This window comes from Malurus melanocephalus, unplaced genomic scaffold (assembly GCF_030028575.1).
Source record: "Malurus melanocephalus ecotype Western Australia unplaced genomic scaffold, MMel_1.1 scaffold_680, whole genome shotgun sequence".
NCBI lineage: Eukaryota > Metazoa > Chordata > Aves > Passeriformes > Maluridae > Malurus > Malurus melanocephalus.
In genome coordinates, this window is record NW_026623912.1 from 106,882 (window position 1) to 128,736 (window position 21,855).

Consider the following 21,855-nt stretch of genomic DNA (forward strand, 5'->3'; position numbering starts at 1 on the left):
AGGTACTGTTTCACTGTTCCTTACCTGTAGCTTTGAAGGATGTCTTCATTCAAAGCTACAAGGTTTTTCAAAGAAACAAGAATGATTATSTTCCTTACTGCCTTATTATTATATTCCATTCTTTGATCTACATAAATTTTTCAAGTAATTTGCTATGTCACTTCTGTAAAATTAAGATTCCTAGCAGCTATTTAAATAATTATCTAACTTCAATTGTTTTAATATGTAGTTGACTGAGAACAGAAGTTTTAATGATGGTTAAAAAATTTTARCTGCTTCAGCAAAGTAATTAAGGTTTCCTGTCATTAATAAAATCTACAGTAAATATTCATGAATATTGAACTCTCAAAGACTCCACACCATACCCCAAGAAGTACCTGATTTTTGTGCAGAAATATAAACTAGAAAACATTATGTCAATTACATTTATACATTCAGTTAATAAAATGTACACACTCTGTTCTGGTAGAGACAGACTGTAATACATATGTTAATGCTAATTAGCTTCTCAGCACTGGGTTCTCAGCAGGGTAACAAAACAAAAAAAAATTGTACATATAATATTTGGTTTTAATGTTTAAAACAAATGAKAAAAAGATGACTGTGGGAGCTTTCTCCATAATCCTAACCTCCCATTTTCTTTTAGAACACAATTGTAATGRTGAACATAAACCAAAGAACTTAATACTGCCATCTCTGCTGCTTTACAGATTAATTATCACTGTTCACTGAAAATATTATAAATCTGATACTCACTGTTCAAAGAATTCAATAATAAAAATATGTTAGTGTTAGGTCTATGATTTTACCCTCAGAAAGGCAAAAGACCTTTTAATGAAAGAGTACTGTAGTCCTTTACTACTGCAGCAGCAGAAGAGAGGCACTGCAAAAGAAAAGCAGYTTTTTCACCATTTCTAAAAATAGCCCAAAGCCTCAGCCAATATATTGGCTAGAGAGGATACATGCAAGAAACGTTCTTCAGTGCTAGGTCCAACACTAATTGCATTTCCCCACCTCCATTGTTATTCCCCAAATAAGAATGATTTAATACTGTCTTTATTTAATACATCTAACTAAATCTGTCTCCCTGAGGTCACTAATGAAAATGATTTCAACAAACACAAAAGGCAGAAATGAGTATCAGGTATTCCAACATGTCATCAAACCTCATTTCAGGTYGGTGCTGAGAGCACAGCAGCCAAATCACACACAGCCCCTGATGCTCTGACTTCCATTAGAACTGCAGGAATTAAAGCTTGTGTGGAGAGGAAGGGGAAAGTCTGGAGCACACAAAAGGGCTACCAAAAAGAGCAAAGAGAGCACAAACCTCATCAAAACACTGCTGAAAACACTTAATTCTGCRCTTAGAGTAAGAACACTGGAAATACCTCTAACAGACAATGATGGAGTTATACTGGTCCAAAATGTGCTTACAAGCATCAAGAGTCCTTGATGCATATTTAAACATGCAGGAATAGCTACAACAAGATGTGATCTGATAAATATGTGTAATATGTATGAATGACTGACTTCCTGCAGCCACACACACTACCAGAGGTGCAGATGTGAAGAGCTGTCTGCCTAGACCACAACCTGAGACTGAGGTGTGAGTGAATACAGCTTAAAATCCAATTAGACCAAGACCATCTGTACTGGCAAACTCCTAAAAGGAAATTCTGGATTACTGCCTGAGTTATTAGAGAGCTAATAATAACCTTTGATTGCTGTGTTTGTCCCATTCCAGATGGATTTGTGGTTAAAATCCTTTGTTAGTGATGAAAAGGACAGGCATATTTTTATATGTACATTTATATGKGCCATGCCTAAAGACAGGAGTTCAGTTCCACAACTTCATTAGAAGTTTCTGAGCTCTGTGTAGCTGTGCCATACAGCATTTTGTAAATGCAAAAGAGCACAGARTATATTCAGTCAGCTATCCTCTTTCTCAAAGGGAAGAGTGATAAGCATTACTGCTGTTTATGTAAAGATTAAATTAATCAAACATCTAATACAGTAAAAGAAAAGATGTGGAAAGGATTGAAGGACCTTGTTTTTCCAGGATTTGAGTTTCTTATTCACTTTTGTACATACAAGTTGTCACTTATAGAGATAAAACATTATAGTTATTTKCCATGTATCTTTTCATCAATTTTGTGTAGACCATCTTATTTCTTAAATTAACATTGCTGTTTCTCTTCTAATACAGTAGCCTGAAAACATTGCCAGCGTGAAGTAAATAGACTTAAAAGTGCAAACCATGATTTGCAGGGAATGGGGGATGTTTGCCCCTGCTGAGTGTGTTTTCAACAGATTGCATTTAAAGAGTAACTTAAAACTTGAAAACTAGTTTCTGAATTAATAWGAACATTTTTACTTCTGAAGAAATACATGTCTTCAAATGTTTYCTGACCTTCAGGCTTACACAGGCTACTTGGTTGCAAGCATTTTTTGTTTATTTTGCATCTTGCTTCAGAAGAGCAATTCCTGCCTTTCTGCTCTGAAATTTTATCTTCCACAGTTTGGCACCTGCCTTCTAGAGCCTTTGATCCTATAAGATGTATAATACAATTAAAATAAATAGCCTAGGCTTCACATTTGCAATTACTTTTATATTTTTCACCAGTTGGTAACAGGATTATTTTGATTCTCTGTGAAAGTCATGTTGTCTATGGAGTTCAGGCAAAGGTATCAAGGTAAGGATCTGCCTCTGCTGCTGATGGCAAAGGGATAACACAGAAATTAAAATACAGTACAATCCAGTGTCAAATACAGTATGTTTTTCCATCTTGTCATGACTCAATCCTTAAAATTTAGTTTTTTCTTTGTCCATTGTGAGGAGCATCACAAGAATCACAGTAATGCATTGGTGTGTTGCAATGCTGCTCTTTGGTGCAGGATTTCTCTTCCTGCTGTCCCTCCTAAAGCTGCATTTCTGGATTACTTTGGGGAAGCCTTACCTCGATGACCAGTGTTGCTCTGTGCTTCTTGCCATATATCCTTGGCTTGTATCCCACTGTTATTTGGGTTCCCACTGTGCCTGCTGGGAGAAGTTGTCCAGCTTGGGGAATCACAATGAAATCGGGATCGCTGCCTGCCAGGAAATACGCGGTGAATGGCTCCGGGCAGCTGTGGAAAAACACAGGAAATTGTTGTGCCTTTTACAGCATCTCAACAGAGTTTATCTGCAATCTAACATTAAGGCCACAACGTGGCATGACTCAGGAAACATGGCATGAATATGGGATATTAACAGCATTCTTACTTTCAGAATAATTGCTCTGTAATAATTATTTATTTGTAAATATGTATAATCTTTATAYACAGGAACCTGCATGCTGGTCTTCAGTTTCAAACACATTTRCACGCTATTATAAATATTGAATTAACTATGGAATAATGATAGCATTTKCCACTAGAAAGAAAAAGAATCATTTGACTTGTAAAGATATAATAATAGTGATAGAAGTAAATTCCATATAAGAGTGAAAATCCATTTTTCCTATTAAAAGCACTCTCTCTTCCAATCTCTAATCAAATAAAACTGACAAGCTACCCATTTTATTAAGGTTTATGACTAGAACTGAATTTGCATTCTGGCAGAGTGCTACTAGACTGGGAGGGAGTTCTGAAAGCCTTGAAATGAAGATATGAAAAATAATAATTTTCTATTRCTGTTTTCACATTTTTCACATCACATAAACGGAATATTTTAAGATTTTGCAACAACATAATTAGGTTCCTCTGCTGATATTATTGTAYAGCCCTTATTTGAAAGAATTTCTGCCAGAGGTACTGCAGATTTTGTCTAATGGCTTGTTTCACAGCAGAGCTGCTGACCCCAAAGAAAATGCTTAGTCCTGGTACAGACAGTGGCTGAGCACTATAAAACAATCTCAGGCCAATCCCAAACCCTGTCCATCACAGTTCCCCAGGGACTTCTTGCCATAAACATTCTCAGCATGAAAAGAATGCACATTTTTGTATTTTCTGGTGAAGCATTCTCTTTTTGGTTTTTATATGTGCTGCTGAGGATAACTATATCACTCTCTGGACAGAAGGAGAACACAGGAAATTGAAACTAGAAATACAATGGGATGGTCAAAAATTAATCCACAACAGCCTGGCACCATCCAGCAGGGCAAGTATCGTGTGTGCTTAGAGGGAATGCATTTTCAGCTGATAAAACCTGAAGAATGAAAAGCCACCAGCATCTAAATGAAAAGCTGTTCAAATCTGTTTATTCATGGACTGTCACACCAGAAATAACACTTTTCAAAGAAAATACCCACAAASAAATGRAATTTMATATTTTATGGCAAGTCATATCTCTACGGAAATGTCCCACATTTCCTGGGCATCCTGTGGGTGGCACGCTGGGCCTATCTCATCCTGTTTAAAAATAGCCTTCCTTTGGAACATGTTCTCATGAAAGGTTGCACCATATTCAAAATGCTCTCGTGTAAAAAAGGTCACACTGGCAGTTTACAGAAATAAACAGTGTGAGTGCAGAAAACTGAAAAGCTTCTGTTGCTTCAAAAAGAATTACCTGATATTTAGCAGTTCTGTTAGACTTGGGTGCAGCAGCAGATTGAGCCTGGCTTTTCCTTTAGGTGACAGCAAGGGGGGCAAAAATACTGAATGTCTGAAACTACATTTCCAGTCYTGTGACATCAAACCTATGCTAAAAACCTCTCTTTGTGGTGCCTAAAGCTGTGCTGCTGAGTTTACAGCCCTGGGCCATCAGCACTAATCCTGCCAGGCCTGAGTTCCCATCCATAGGCAGGATAATTGAATTTTCACATTTTATTTCCAGCAAGGACTGCTCAGCTGTGAGTGCCTAGAGCACACCTCTATGCACAGAGAGCAGGCACRGGATCAAAAAGAAATGATGCTTCTAGACGAGCAGCAGAGTAGAGCACTCCTCAAAAATACCTGAAACAAAAACTCACCCTGAAAACACAGACCTGGCCACCAGTCTGCATTTCCAACATCACTGCTCTCTAGACTAGGTTCAGGAACATATTAATGCAGTGCTTTCTTTATCTCCTGTGTTCTGTCTGTTTTCAGTTAAGTATTTAGGGATGACAATTCCCAGTAAGTGCTTGGTTCTTTGTAAGATATACAAGAGCATGACTTGGACCACAGATGTGATGATGAAATGCTGAGGGAGATGAGGCAGGGGACAGGCTGCATGCACAGCAGACACAGGGATTTCCTTCCTGCAGAAATTGCCTTTTAGCAGGGTGCTATGCAACAGTAGTTTGTTTCGGGTTTTTTTCAGAGACCTCAAAACAGATAGAAAACACAGAGGATTTGAAAAAGCTACAGTTTTTGTCCAAACAAGGACACCAGACAGTTGAAAATGAAACTGTCACATAACTCATCTGTAATTATGCACACAAGATATTCATTGAGCCAGAGAAAAATAGTCTTTTCAGATTTTACTGTTCAGAAACAAAAATGGAAAAATAAAACTAATAAAAAATACTTAAGGAAAATCTATGTGATTATTGACAATATTATCACAAGAGGCAGCTATATTATTGACAATATTATCTAGAGGCAGCTATAACTTTCTTCCTGTTRAGTAAAAGACATAAATGCCTATGAACTTACATGAATATATATGTAATATATATATTATGATATATAATCACAGCTAAAACTTCCCTGCTCCCTCCCCACAGCCTGTCAGTTTTAAACAAAAGTCAGGGCATTTGCTGGATGCAAAATGTTTGTCAGAGTAGAAATTATGTTCAAATAAGGTAAATGGAAATTCTGACAAAATAAATGTATAGCCAAAACATGATAGGCCAGTAGGGCCAATTGCTTGATGAAGCAATTAAAAAATTATACATAATCAGAAGCAGGAACCTTGCACTGATAAATCATGCATTGTTTTAAAAATAAATCTAAAGATGCCCTCTCGAGACAAAACAAGCAGTACTTTCACTGCTGTTCACATTAGGGACATRAACTGGCATGCTGGGGACCTCACAAGCACAAGTAAATTGCTTTCTCATTCTCCTCTTCATTAATGAAGAAAAAGCTGGAGATGAAGTTCCCAGAATAGMACCTGAATTTCAGACATTATCATACTCTGTGTCTGTATATTTAGTGTATAATTAAAAATCAGTAATTATTTTTTTTTAAATTATTAAAATTTAATTCCTCCTTTTTGATTACTCCTTCAGGTAAAACAGTCAGTGCTTGGCTTGTCATTTCTCAGCTGTGAGGGTTGGTTGTGGGGCAGTCAGTGCTTCTTCAAGAAGGGTGGCAAATAATTAACATACTTAATAAAGTTTAATGATGTGTACAATTTTGAAAACACATATGAACCAAGTACAAATGAATTAGAAAATGTAAGGGCTCAGGCCTTATAAACCAGAGTAAATGTGTTTTCCCATCTGTGTTTCCTTAACTCCTCTCATAATGGTTTGATACTGCCATCAGACAACATGAACTCTGTCCTTACTCAAATAATGAACAAGAGTAAATACTAATTTGAATTTAAATAGTAATTGCACAATCAAATCATGGCAACCTGGAAGAAAGGAAATTGAGCTGCTCTTTAATGGACATATTTATAATTACTCCTTTAATCTTGTCCTTAAATGGCAGTCTATGCTTATCAGTGTCCCCAATGCTACAGAATTTTCAAATTATTAAACTAAAAAGTAATAGCACCTTATACTTTCAACTAAATAAAAACCTAAAATTCATATTCCTGTAGAGATTACACTCCAAAACTTATAAAATACTCATCAAAAGTGAAAATATAATCCTTTATTAAATCAAGGCTCAAAAGAGGTTTAATGTTTCCCTTTCCAAAACTACTGAAGCAGTAAATTATTCCTATAGAAATGCATATTCCTTTACAAAACTCAGCATTTTGAAAAGCCATGCATAAAAATACCAACACATAGTCCTTTTGTTCAAATGTTTGGATATCTTTTGTTAATAAAAGAAAAATAACAAAATGTCTTAATCTGTAAAGTATATCAATTCTTCAGCAAATAAGAGATATAAAATTTTACAGTGTGGTTCAACAATAGTTAATCAGAACTAATTTCTTGTAGTTTGTAGCTAACATCTGTTGGATGACACAAGAAATGTCAGTTATTTCACAGTTAAGTCCTTTGAACTTATTAACTGTGTGTATTTGTCAAATTCTATAGAATTATTAGTGATATTTGGTATGATTTAGATAATTTCTTATTAACCAAAAAAATGGAAAAATAAATTGGGAACTCCTTATTATTTATCAAAATTTGTTAAGCTTCATACCCAAACCAACTCTGGTTTAATTGGCCACTCTAGATCCTGAACTCTGGACATCAGAAAGGATTTAAACTCCAAATATCATTTCTGTGGCTTTGCAAAGGCTGCTTTAGAATTAAAGGACTTTCAAAAATACGAGCAAACACTTCACGACAAACCACAGTCAGGGAATGCTTTACAAACCCCAACATGACTTTTTGTTGTGCACATGTTGTAAAACCAAAGCAGGAGTCAGAGATTTTCTCTTCACAAGAYGATTTCTGTCTCACCCTGTTCTACCCTGGGGTGCTGTATTTGCAGACTGACTGATGGCTGGAWACAGCTCCTGGCTAAATGTGTGACATGTCAAGGAAGGATGATCATAACTTTCTGAAAGGTCTGGCATGTTCACATTATCAATATTTTCCACTGGTCTCCATTCAGACTCTAAAAAATGGAGCCCAGTCAACATTTGTGCTCTGCAGCTGCCATTGTGTGGGAAGAGCTAAGATAAAGTATTCTAATTACATCTTTAGATTAGTGGTAGAATTTTGCAGAACTGCAAACAAAGAGATTGCCAGAGGAACTCAGGCCTTTAACATGCACAGCAATCTGTGAGAGTGAAGGAGAGGATGCATGAGCTGAGAWCTTACCAAAAGCATTTTCTTGCAGCATACTTAATTCTGGCTCATGGTAATTCTAATGAAATACAGCAGTAATTACAGTGAAATAGAAATGGTTCTTAAAATTGTAATTGTAAACACTTTTTTTTTTGTTTTCCCTTCAAAATTAGGAAGGGTACAGAAACAAAATGGGTTGCTCACTAATTCCTCAGAGTTAAAATTAATTTAGTGTGATCAAGGCATGTCTTAAATTGAACATTTATTCTATGCACTAGGAAATGTGCATAGAAGAAGTAAGGAAAATCTCCAATGAAAAGTAGGTTAAGACAACTAAATCTGAACATGCAGTCATTTCAAAACCTAATTTCATCTTTATTYTAATCTCCCTAGCCCACCAGTTTGGGGTTGTTTTTTTTTTCTCTTTATTCTAGCTCTGTTTCCACAATCAGGTGGAGCCCTGGATTTTGCAGATCCCATCAACACGAGGCTGTTTGGTGACAGCAGGTGCTACATTTTCCTGAGGTGCAATTTGAGTTTATCCAAGAAGTTTCCTTAATGCAATCAATATCCTGTTTGTGATACACACAGGATTGGAGTGACAGGTTGGGATGGCAAGATGGAAAGAATTCTACTGTGTGCAGGAAGCCATACATGACTGAAACAATCACTAACAGGCACATGRAATGATAGCACCAAAGTGGTGAAAGGAAACTCTGTGTGTGAGAAAGAAGCAGAGAGAGCAAACAGGAGAGAATTATCCCCCAGTTTGACTGAACCGTCAAATGCAGTGTAGTTTACAAAAGATTTTCAAGTGAATATAGTGTTCATAAATATCTATCTATCTATCCCACATATTTCAGGTTGGCTACTGAAGTATTTGCATTGGAAAATATAAGGTCACATTCTTCTCTAGCTGGACTTCAGTATTTAATGTGAAGAARTAAATCCAACCATCAAACTACCTCTGTACAAGAAGACAGGACAGTAAATAAGCTCCAAGATTCACTTCTGTATTAATACAAATGTCCTGATCTCAAACTTAATTGATAAAAAATACATTAAGTTATTTTCAGTCAGCCAAATACAGAAAGGACTAGTTTTCGTAAGCAAAGCATCACTTTGAGAATTTTTATTTTATGTTCCAATTGCAGGTTTCAACATAAAATAATAGACCAACAATTTCAGATGGGTATCAAATAAATTTCTCTAAGTGCTATTTCCAAGGATAATATTCTATCCTTTTTTGTTAATGCTGCTGTCATTCTGAAAATCATTGGTATTCAATAATGCATTTGGTATTAAAACAAGCACTAATGTTATCTCAAACATTAGAGGTTCATACTAAAACAAATTACCTCAGTGGAAATGCTGCCAATGTTTTCAGCTTGTGTTGAATTAAAGCTGTATTTATAATAAAAACTGAAAAAGGTCATCCATAACTGGTAAGAAATAGTAAATTTTTCTTATTTAGGAAGTGAAGTCTGCTGATTTGACTCTAGTCAAGGAACATGTCCCTTTGGAATTCTTAAAGCTGAAAGTAAAATATTGGTCTATTCCTACATCCCAACTGACACAGATGCATAGAGTTTAAAAAAAAAATACATTTGTTTTCTTCATGCAATAAAACCAGCTACATTCTCAGTATCTTTCATTATTTACCTGAGCAGATATTGGGCTATTTCTCATTAGGTCATGTCTGTGTCAATTTTAAATGTATTAAAAGGGTRCATTACATATTTGCATGAACTGCTGGAGCTTTCATCACTGCAGAACACTGTGGAGAGTAGCAATGACCTCCCATTTGTAACTAATTGTCCTTCCTGAAGCAACCACACCAAAATCATTAATTCAGTCTGAGRCATTTTGTACACACTGAGGATTTTTCAAAGGCTGGAGGGGAGAGGGAGGAGAGGAGRGCATGTGGAATTAAAGGAAAAAGCCCACATTTGAATTGCAGGAGCTGTAAAGAAAAAAGAAACAACAAAACAAAGCTGATTGATCTCAGTTTTATTGTGGATCCCTGAAGATCATCATTCAATGTGGGGTATATATACATATATATATATATATATATATATATATATATATATATATATACAAGAATTCAAACCTGTCCTTAATAAGATCTTAAGCCTTTTTTAGGGCCTGAGGTTCTCAAATATTATTTATTACATCACTAAGTGCCCTTCTAGCTCAAAAAGATGCATAGGTGTTTTCAGTGATRCTGTGCAACCCTTCTGTCCTGGCAGTAGCTGCAGAAAAAGACACAGCTGCAGTCTCCCCCTTGCAGGCTACTCAGAAATGCACCTCTGTTTCCCTCACAATTACTCTCAAAGCAGCAGTGCCATGAGATGCTGCCCAGCATAAGAAAAGGAAGCGTATCTATATGCAAAGAGAAAAAATAACCACCTCTCTTAAAGCAGCAGAACTGATTCTCCATGGATTGTGCCACTGATTTTTTTTTCCAGGAAGGAGCTATAGGCTGACAGTTTATAACCATAATCAAAAATTTTAAGCCCTGTTTTAATATTTCATTGTTTTATTTTTAATCTAAGTAATTTGAGTTATTCAAGCATTAAATTACAACTGTGATATATGTTTTTCTTATGAAATTATTTTTAATCTGCAGATCCGGTACACTATGTGTTGGTCGGCTGAGTGTTCTATTTCTACACAAAACCACCAAAATCTCCTTAGCAAATCACAGCAAGATAAAGCAATATATAGCTTACAGAGCAGTTCACAGAACAGGTCAGGCTGGAAGGGACCACAGTGGGTCATCAGGTCCAACCCCCCTGCCCAAGAAGGATCATCTCAGAGCACATGGCACAGGATTTTGTCCCAATATTTCTGGAATATCTCCAGGGAAGCATATTCCACACCCTCTCTGGACAATCTGTTCCAGCATTTGGTCACTGCACAGTGAAGGATTTCTTCCTCATGTTCAGATGGATTTTTCTGGACATTGAGTTTCTGTTCATTCCTCTTGTCCCACTGCTGGGCACTACAGAGCAGAGCCTGGTCCATCCCTGACCCCTCCCTGCACACACAGACAGGGATGAGGGCCCCTCTCAGCCGTCTCTTCTCAAGGCTGAGCAGGCTCAGCTCCCTCAGCCTTTCCTCASTGAGATGCTCCTGTCCCTTCATCATCTTTGTCACCCTCCCCTGGACACTCTCCAGGACCCACTCCATGTCTCTCCTGTGCTGAGGASCCCCAAACTGCCCCCAGCACTCCAAGTGTTCCTYRCCAGGGCTGAGCASAGGGGCARGATCAYCTCCCYAACCCACTGTCCCTGYTCTTCCTAATGAGTGGAGCTCCTGATTCATTTATAACAGAATGTTTTTAGTACATGCAAACATCACATTTTGCATTTGAAATGTATGGGGGGAAAAACTTGCTATATAAAATAAAGTTGGGATTTGTTTAAGGGCAAAGGGGACTCTATCTTCCATCATGGCTCGCTCTTCATATAACTGTAATGACTCGGGTTTTATAATACCTTTCTGGAGAACATCAGGTATCCTCACTACTATCAAACACCTACCAGGAGATTACAGTATTGCCAGAGCAATTGCTTCACTTTTGTTCCTGAAACAGCCCATTCCATTGAAGCTGTTAACTTGAACACTGTGATAGAAGCCTTTTTCAGAGTCCTCARTAATTATCATCACTGACAGACATCTAAAACCTGGAACTGTCCATCTTAGAGACACAGCTTTTGGAAATAAGCTTTAAAAAAAACAGTTAGAACCAAATACACTTCCTGATGGGGATGAAACAAAAGGATGTATGCACAATGAAAGAGTSAATCTGCATATGTGCACTTTCTAGATATATGGTCAAAATAGATAAATGAAAAGAAAACAAAAGAAACCTTAAACCTGCCATAAGCTAAATAGTATGCAAGCATCATGATTCTTTCAGATTTACTGTTTACTCTTTTAAAACTTATCATCATCACATAATTCATTCCTTGACTTCTTGCTGTATACAAATGGCACAGTAAGTTTGCTATAACACTGTAAAACTCTGAGAAAATAATTGAAATATGTAAAAAATATATAAATGGAGATTTCTGCAGGCTTTTAAAAAAGTAGAGTAACAAAATACTGAAGAATTACACCAATATTTTAGTTAGTGGAAGTAGAGATGAATTCATAGCATACTTACTCAGTACAACAGGATACCACTTTAAAAGGAATGGTGCATTTAAATTTTTTTAAAGCACAATGTGAAGAAATGTTTTTAACTTGGTGTAAGCATAAAGTATTTTGAAAACAATCTATTAATAGAAGCACTAAAGCTTTACTAGTGAGCCTTTAATACCACRGAATACTTTCCTTAGCACTGTATTTCACATTTTAACACAACTCTAAGCCTTTTTGGACAAAATAGAAGTTGTAACAGAAACATYTGAATCTATTCCATAAATTCTGTTTGAAAACCCAAAGCCCAAATGTAGAATGTTTCTGTTTTCTACAACAAAGCTTCAAAACCACATTTGTTACTCACACAGTGCAGCTCTTGAAAATAATGATGAAATAGCTGCATCCCAGTTACGTTTCTGTTGCCCAGATTGATTCCAGCCAATGTGTTTGAGTAGGAGYTGTACCCTCAGAAAACTGCATCAATTCTTGAGTGAGTTTTTACCTTGTCTGGCTTGTGAGCTTAAAGCCAACCATGGATTCCTTATTSAGGCCAACAGCTTCAATGTTGATCACATCATCCACTTCTGGCTCCGTGGCAATGAACAGCAAAGGAAACTTCCACAGACCTCCKGTATCACACTGAGTTACAAGGGTTGCCTCATTCCTTAAAATTTCAGATAAAAACACTTAATACATAGAAAATTATTATAAAACATAAACTGATTAATGCACAAAACAATCCTCGAGTGTACAAGTACATTACAGTAAAATAAAAATGCAATTGAGTTTAAATTGGAATATATCCCTAATTTTGCATGGCATAGTATGTATTAGGTAAACTTGACTGGAATGTAGATTAAATAGCATTGAACATTYACAGCAAAGCACAAGAAAGAATGTAATATAAAAGTAACATTCCTGGCACAGCCATGAGTTTTTAGTATTGTTCTGCTCGCTCTCTTTTGAGCAAAAATAAAACCAAACAAAAAATCCATAAATTTATTCTACTCATTGTTCTGTGTTTACTGTGGTGTTAGAGAGTTTTATCCAGAACATACTGGCAGTTCAAATTAGGTTCAAACAGATCTGACAAAGGTCTATGTACTTAAGACTCTGATGCCTTCAGACCATCTAAGAGAGTTGGTGCTGTAGATTCTGAAGATAACAAAATTAATTAATTGCAGTCATTGAATCCTCTGCATGAAGCCTGATAAGTCTCAAGTACACAAAGTTTAAAAAAAAAACAAACCAAAAACAAAACCAAACTGAAAAATAATGAAGTAAAAAGGAGAGAGTTGAAATGAAAAGGCTTTCTAAATTCACCTCCCTCTGACATAATAACACTGCATTGGGTGTGTGGGTCACTCTTCCAAAAGGTTTGCTCTTTGTTTATTTCATTTACCTTCTGGAMTATTGCAAATAAAGAATAACCTCCTGCATCCTAAAGATGACATTTTTCATGCAGTCCATGGTACTCAGCAGTGACTGGTCCCTAACACTCCTGGAAATGCTGGGACTATGGATTTACTTTGTGCCTTGCTTCTTTGCAACCTGCTCCTGACACACATTTGTATCCAAAGGAAGGTGCTACTTCCCTCTCTCCAAAAGGATCTCCCTTCCAGTTTCCTTTTAAAGAAGGGGGATATTCTTATGYAATTCAAAGCAAATACATAATTTCTCCCATCACAACTACAAAAAAAGAGAGTGATTTCCCATGGATCGTTGTTACTGGGGCATTAAAGACCAATTTCAAATTCAGCTATCCCATCCAGTCAAAGAATAGGCACACATGCTTGTCTAAGAAAAGTTTTCCAAGGCTGATAAACCATCTTCCTGTATGTTTTTCATGAATTATGAGAACAACTAATWTTCATTGGAAGTCTTTCAATACTCCAATGTTCAGAAGTAATATGATGCACACACAGATTATGCAAGTAACTCAGCAGAACCATCTCAMAGGCACTAAAATGAAACACAGTCAGTTTTAACACCGAAAATATCATACTGAGAAGCAGCAAGGAAGAAAATCTACAACTATAGATCTCAGAGGTGACAGCAAAATGAGGAAAAGAATGCAAGGAGATGATTATATAGTAAGAGTGACCAGACAGGATTTCACTACATGTTCTTATGGTAGTAAGTAATAGGATCTTACCTCATTGGTTTGCTAGGTGCAAACACTACATTAAAGATCAGTGTCACAATTTTGGATTCTGTATCCCATTTTTTTTCAACCAGCTCCATTCCAAGGAAAGGTTCAAGCTGAGATCTAATTTCATCTGATTTATATTGCAATTCATATACAAACTCCAGTGTTTCAGAGGAACCTAAATGATACAAGAGAAAATATTAGTCTGTGTGTGCTGTAATTTCACACAGTTGGTTGGCTCAGTGTTACAATTCTTTAATTTGTTACTAAAAATGAAAAACAAGTAAAACTTGCAATTATCTAAAACTCAACTGMTTTCCTCCTGACTGTGTAATAAAATCTTCCCATTTCATATGACAGGCCATATAGTTTCCAGCAAAATGGAAGCTGGAAAACTTACTTGGGATATGTGAATGGTAACAGCAATGTTGCTCATCTGCATTATGGAGAGATATTTCTAGTTCATCAGTTCAAATGCAAATTTCAAGTATGTAATACTCTTTTTGMGTAATGCCATTGGGAAAATTAAAAAAAAATCATTAAGGACATYGATGCTATTGATGGCTGCAAGCCTGAGAAACAGAATACAGAGAAATAGGGAAGATGTCACCAGCAGCCTCTTCCCTTATTCCCTGAAGCAGCTACAAAAAGGCCAAGTAGTAATGACATAAAAATAAACAGCTGAGGTTCTTGAATCAAATGTCTCCTCCAGCTGTAATAAAGAAAACTGAGACATTCAGTACACAATAGYAATTTGTGCACAGAAGGGAACATTTCTATGAGGAAAAGAATCTCAAGCTGCTAATCCATTTAAAAGTTTTACGATGAGAAGTGTTTTAACACAACTACTAACTCTTACAGATTTCATTTTACTATGACCACACATATCTCAGGGCACATTTTGAATTTGCACAGCTGAGTGCAAATAAATAGAACTGCTGTGTGTCCATCCCTGTGCACATATCCTGCCTGCAGAGCACCAGTCAGCTGCAGAGTTAATTCCCAGGGCCTTTTGACTCAGAACTCTAAAATACAGACAGATTTGTTTTTATGAAATAGAGTCCAAGAGACAATGTTGAAAAAAAAAGCTAACTTGGGTACTGCCAATCTGCAAAACTAGCCAAACTTAAGTGAGTATGGAGATGCCTTCCCACGCTTCTGGTCCTTTGCCTTTCTCTGAAATGCACAATTTCCCTCTTCCCACTTCAGCAGYTAACAGGTGGTGTGAACTTTTGTAGCTTCATTTTAGTAACACAGATTAACTCCAGAAAATGTAGCAGTTTATACTGAAACATTTCTAAGTCTTTAAAGTAGATTCTTTGCAGATCTCTGATTAGTCACACACATTTAAGCAAAGTATTATGACCAACATATGGGATTATCAGTCATAGTAGATACATGCTGAGTACTGAACTACAGGATTTGCATGTATTAATCCAAATATACATGTACTTTATTAGAATAAATGTCATTTGKTACAATAAAATTCATTATGAACACTTTTTTTCCTACAGTCTATAAAATTTAGGATCATCCTGCATTGATTCAGGCTTGCTGTTTCTCCATTTGAAAAATAAAATGTTTATGTCATKCATTCAGATTCCAGCACAGCCCAAGGCTTTTAGGAGTCACCCTTGACAAATGYTAGAACATGAAGATTCAGATGTTGACAATCAATGGGAGGGAAAGRATGACACAATTTGAAGCATTCCACAGCAGAAAAAAAAAAGAAAAAAGAAAAAAAAATCAGCTGTTGAGCAGATGCTTCTTTCAGCAGTCATATCACACAATGCTACCCAGAAAAAGCTTATTTTATAGTTCAGATTCTAGGAAGACAAACTACATAGGGAATTGCATGCTGCTTTTGACATATGTATATAGAACTTTTTAGTCAGAAGCAATTAACACTTTTTTTTTTTTTGCTCCAGGCTGTTTTGCAACATGTTCTATGCTTATATTAAGTAATTAGTTAAAATATTTGAATACTTCCAACACCTAAGGAAAAAATGATGCATTTATGAGTGCCAATATTTGAAAACTTTGATATGTTGGTCCCKTCAGCTTATTTTAATCTAGACTACTGATCTAGTTTAGAAATGCTAAAAAATGTAAAATATAGTTGTATTTTTCATCACAGCTGCCCTGAAGACTCCAATATCATCATACTGTGGGAAGTCTCTGTGAAATGTTAATATTTGACTCTAGCAATCCTGCACTACATGTGCTGCTTAAACAACAGAATCCAGGAAAAAAATGTTATGAAAACAGCTAGAAAACTGCCCAATTTGTCAAATATTCAGAGTTCTCTTGACTCTTAAAATTCCCAGTTCCAATTTAAATGGAAGAATAAATAAAACATGAAGACAGCATTAAGACTTCCTTTAAAACAAAGTCCAATACAATGTCACACACTGCTCAAATAGGCCTTGGCCCTAAAGGCCATCTCCTTGTATGCTTTAATTTGGTTTTCTGTTCATTTCATTTCAGTTTTCTTTTTAAAAATCACATTTTTTAATACAGGTAAAATTCTTGTTTCATCTAATGCAAGATGTAAAATACACATGCAGATAGAAAAGCATATCCCAACCACTTGTGTTCTGTAAACAGAGAGCAGCAGGCAGAGCTTTACCCCCATCTGACTGAACTTGGAGATATTTACCAAACCAAACACTGGGAAGATATAAGCATACTATTTATATACAGTTAGTTAAATCCAGGGAATAGAAATTCTGACTATAAAAAACTTTACTTCTTCATATTTTCTGAATTATATTTTGCCTTATTTTAGTAAGAAAATATGTTCTGAGGTAAATCTTCCAAAAGAGAATTTTTTTTTTTAATCATTAAACATTTCTTCTTTTGAAAAGCAATTAAGCTTAGTCTTTAAGTGTTTTCATTTGTGTAAATAAATTTTTCCAAAAAGGTAATATGCATTTAAGTAATACACTTGTATGCAGAATTACTGAAGCACACCTATATTTAAAAACCACCAACCAGGCTTTTCAGCTATACATTCTATGACTTGGCTGTCCTTTTTTCACAAGTGCTGGTAGGGACATGTCTTCAAAAGCTCTGGAATAAAAGTTCTGGGCTTTGTTTAAATAGCTGCTAAGAAGATGAAAGGATATAGACCACTTTAAAAAAAATTATTTTATGACTCACAAGACTTACACCATGAAAACTCCAAGGATTTTACCCTCTGGGCATATAAATTGGGAAAGTGTGAATTTTTGTGACTGCTAGATTTACTGTAAAACTAATTAACAGACATCATGCATCTGAAAATTAAAGGACCAATCCAACAGGTTCACAAAATAGGAATCTCAGAGATTTARATGACATTTTAGTGGAAAAGAACCTGSATTCAAGCTTCAAAAGAGTTAATAACAAAGCCATTTGCAGATGGGCCTATTGCCTMCAGAAGGCACTGTGAAAGGCCCACTGGATATTTCTGACCTCGAACAGAGTTTCACGGTGTCGGGAGAGAAGCCTTTGTACCTCCCTCCTGTTTCTGAAAAGCGAGTGTTTGATTTCACTGAAGACCAGCTCATTATWCAATGTGTTTTCTGATGATAAAAATCTCCTGGACACTGGCCTGGGATGCTGCAGCCTCTCGTGGATGCCCAGAGGAGATCTGAGCTCTCCACAAATAGCGCTTAACCCGCGGCACACTTGGTGACATTAACATGGCAAAAGGGAGCACCTCCCTCAGGGACCTTCTTTACTTTCACACTGTCTCCCATTTCCAATGAGACAGATGGAAATTAAAACCGTGACACAAACATGCTCAGACTGCAAAAATGCTTGTCCTCATTGCAAAGGCTTTTCCTTGGATGGATGCAGTAAAACAGAGATGTAAGTAAATTCACTTAACTGGTCTTATTTGCAGTCATTTCATAAAAGAGGGCAGCACTGAATACAAACATGCAATTAAAGCCCAGGCATTCATAAATTTGCAGTTTCATGTTTTTCATAAGCCAGATTAATTATTTTCACTTGGTGCTGAATGTAACACACTGCACTGTCTCAGATTTTTTTCACTGGTTCTGATAATTTTTCAAGGCTGTGTCCACTGTGGCCCTGACACCTAAAAAAGATTTCTTCCCCAAAKTGCCAAAACAGAAACTACAAATCCAGACATTAACTATCCATCTCCACCAGATATCTGGCATCTAATCTTCACCTTCCTAATCTTTTGAAATATTTTTCTTCATAGACATTTCTTTCTCCATTTCAGCTCTCATCTGACACTTGTCCTTTTCCTGCTTTTCCACYGTCTTCCAAGAGTCACATTTACACTGCTGGAACTCAGCAGGCAATGGGGAATGAATGTTAAGCATGCAGTTGTTCCTCCCCAGCAAAAGTAGAGGCAGACAGAATAMATTATTGTACAGTAGATTACATAATTTTAATACAGTTTTCAARTAAATATTYAAGTGAACAGCAAAAAGTGAATTGYAAGAGTAATAAAGGAAAAAATAAAAAAGTCTGGTGGTCTAGAACATGCTAACATTTAAGATGACATTATCATCTGGGAAATAAGACATGAATCTCATCTGAGAATTATTTATCTATTTCTCACCATAAAATGTCACAACTAGGGGATAATAGCAGCAGAATAAACAAATTGCACAACCCCCCCCAAAAACCTGGCTGTAGTTAAATACATCTTTCACCAGATTTCTTCATACAGGTACAAAAGAGCTGTATGTGGAGCATTACAAATATGAGCTGACAACAACATATCTTTACTAAATGCCAGACACCAAATTACCTTAAATACTTAGAAATAAATGGATAAAAAAAAAGCTGATCTCCTTCTGATGATAATATAAGTATTGATCCTCATTGGAATTCAAGGAAATCCTCAATGCAGTTCTGCATATATATCTTTATATCTCTTCTTTAAAAATTATTCTCTTTCCATATCCAGCCAAAAAACTTTCATCCATATCTTCAAGGCTCTGCAGAATTCAACTCTTATCCACATTTTTTTTTTACCCTGCATCCCACTTCCTATTTCTGTAGCAACCAACTGRCATGCTTCTTTCCTAAATTTCCTCTTACATTTGATTTTTCTGTTTCCTAGTTTTTGTCTTTCAAAACACTTCTTTAAAAGAGGTATCTACTTCTAAACCAATTTTCTACAGTAAAGAAAGCTGCAAAAAGCCTTTCCCCCTCTTTTTTTTTTTTAATTTTTTTTTTGTGTGTGTGTGTTTCTTAACACTGCATAGTTCAGTGAATGAAATGGAAGCTTGTGAATCCATGTATGTGTAATACACAGCATGCAGCTTGTTTCCATATATTCTCTCTCTCTAAGTCCCTTTGGCACTAATTCCTTTTTTTAACATGTATCCATACATCCCTCTTAATACTTTATTTTGATATTACTTGCATATTAAATTGAAGCAAAAAACTCAAAAAAAAAATCAAAAGTATTCTCTTCAGCCCAAAAGATCTCACCTTATTCTCCTTTGATTTTGCATTACACTCAGATTTGTACCCTACTCTATAAACCCATTCTGTAAAGGGAACAAAATCTATGTCCCTTTTTATTTAGCCTTGTCTTCATTTCTCCAGGAACTTTAGCAGATAAAGATCACATCTGTACCTTGGCACAGAAACATCAAAGCAGCTTCCTCAGGAACATACCTCATGATTCAGTTTTAATTCACACAGACATTTTCTTTTCCATGGCATCCTGAGTAATTTGCATCACTTTCAATGTTGCCCATGGAAATCRGTAACAACTCAAGTTGTCTTTTAACCTAACCATTCAATTTGAATTGGCACACACAGGGCTAAATTGAAAACCCATGTCACTGTCTTTTCAATAGTTCTTGACAGTTTTACACTGTATTATTTTCTATTACAAAAGCATGCATTTTTTATCTTCTGGCTTTTTTTTTAATAAACAGAACTGAGCCACAGAGAGTGGAACACAGCACCTGATCATTAGGGTCACATTCATTTGCTTCCTTTTTCTTACCCTTCAGATTGCATTCAGTTATATATAAAACAGGACATCTACCACACAAGGTAGTGTAAATTCCTCTACTATAAAACAGATTTAATCTCATGGGAGGTACCMTTTGTGTTACTTTTTGGATACAAATCAAGTTACAGAATTAATAAAAGTCTTGTGTAGTACATTTCTGAGGTTTCACTCTTTGCCTTCCTCAGCTRTCTTGAAGAAAGAGTAATGGTTCAAGGTTACAATTTCACTCAGAGTTCTGTGGTGATTCAATGTAACTTCTAGCTTCTGGTCCTACAGTTTTAATATCTACCTGTATCTCCAAAGTTTCAAATCAAATTGTTTTTAAACTCTCAGAACTACAGGCCTGATGCAGTAATTTATAAAAAACATAAAGTTGCATACATTCTACAAAACAATGGGGGAAGTTTGTTGGGAGGTTTTTTNGAAATGTGCAGTGTGGGAGATGAAGGAGATGTAGAGATAATAACTTCATTTTCTGTAAGAACAACAAAACTTGAACAGTGCAGCTTCAGAAACACAAGACAAGGACAAAGAATTTTAGCACAGAAATGACAATAAGATGTAATAACCTGGTTATGGAAGAGCATTTGGGATAGCTCATTGCATGCATGTGTGTGTGGTTTTTTTTTTACTGCAGTGACTGTCTGATACATTTTCTGAKGCAAATTGAGGTGCATAAATCCTCTGCTTTTCTACAACAAAAACATTCAAACACAGCTGAGAGACAGGGAGACCAYAGTTTCATTATTCTTCAGAAAAACCTAAGTGGTTTACATTTTAAGGGGTTTGATTAGCAATGTTTTGTTGGTGTCCTATAAATAATAAGAAAATAATTCAGAAAATAGTGCAAATTATTGCAGATAGATCATTGTGAGGTGCTATGATGTTGCAGAAGGACAGTTAAGGTCCTGGAGAGTTGTTTTGGCCATGGTTTTAATTTAGAGAAGCTTCTCCAAAGTATCTTTACAAAACAAGGGTGTAATGWTGCTGTTACTGTTGGAAGTAGTACTTCCTTATCTCCCAACCAAAGAGATTACAGGAAATTCTGTGAGCAAAAGAGGGGAGAAATGGCAAKCACAATCATATAACAATTAAAGTAATTAATAKACTCTTCCATCAAATTATGTTGCCTAGGTTTCTCTTATCCATTAGGTCAAAGCTTTTTARGGGAYATCTGTGTGTGTGTTSCTGTGTCAGAGATTCATTATTTGGGTTAGTCAGTCGATTCCTCTGGATTTCCCACATTTCCTGGATCTACATCATACTGAAGAGTASTACCTGGAAGAATTTAATTATTCCTGGGTTTGTATTATTTATTGTTTTTGCAGTTTTGTGAAGCTGAATAAATAACTTCAGATTAGCTTATAATTGATCTGGTTCCCTGTAAGTGTTGAATATTTAAACTGAGCATGATTCTGCATAAGTATCAGAAAGTAATTTTAATTAACATAATGATGATTCTCATTTCTCAGGCTTATAGATTTTAGCATTTCATAAAATGGTAAGGAAACAGAAATGAGTGACTACTGTAAACAGAAATAAAAGCAATTCCAAACTCTCTGCTCACAATTCAAGAGTTCCTTTTTTTTTGCCAGTATTTGTCATTACTGTTTTAGTTTTTTAAGAAATGGCAGCCAGAGGGATAACTCATTAGATAAAACTTGTGCTATTTTTTT

At 35.9% G+C, this 21,855-nt stretch overlaps 1 protein-coding gene across 1 annotated transcript in view; it reads right to left on the reverse strand.

The window, feature by feature from the left end:
- Window positions 1-21,855, reverse strand: part of LOC130584199 (cilia- and flagella-associated protein 47-like) — a gene marked incomplete at its 5' end in the record, with an annotated part of 203,595 nt that overhangs the window by 6,671 nt on the left and 175,069 nt on the right. Inside the window, 3 exons of the mRNA XM_057384030.1 lie at window positions 2,958-3,126; window positions 12,535-12,696; window positions 14,188-14,359. Of these exons, the coding sequence (XP_057240013.1) occupies window positions 2,958-3,126; window positions 12,535-12,696; window positions 14,188-14,359 (503 nt within the window). The remainder of the gene's footprint in view (window positions 1-2,957; window positions 3,127-12,534; window positions 12,697-14,187; window positions 14,360-21,855) is intronic.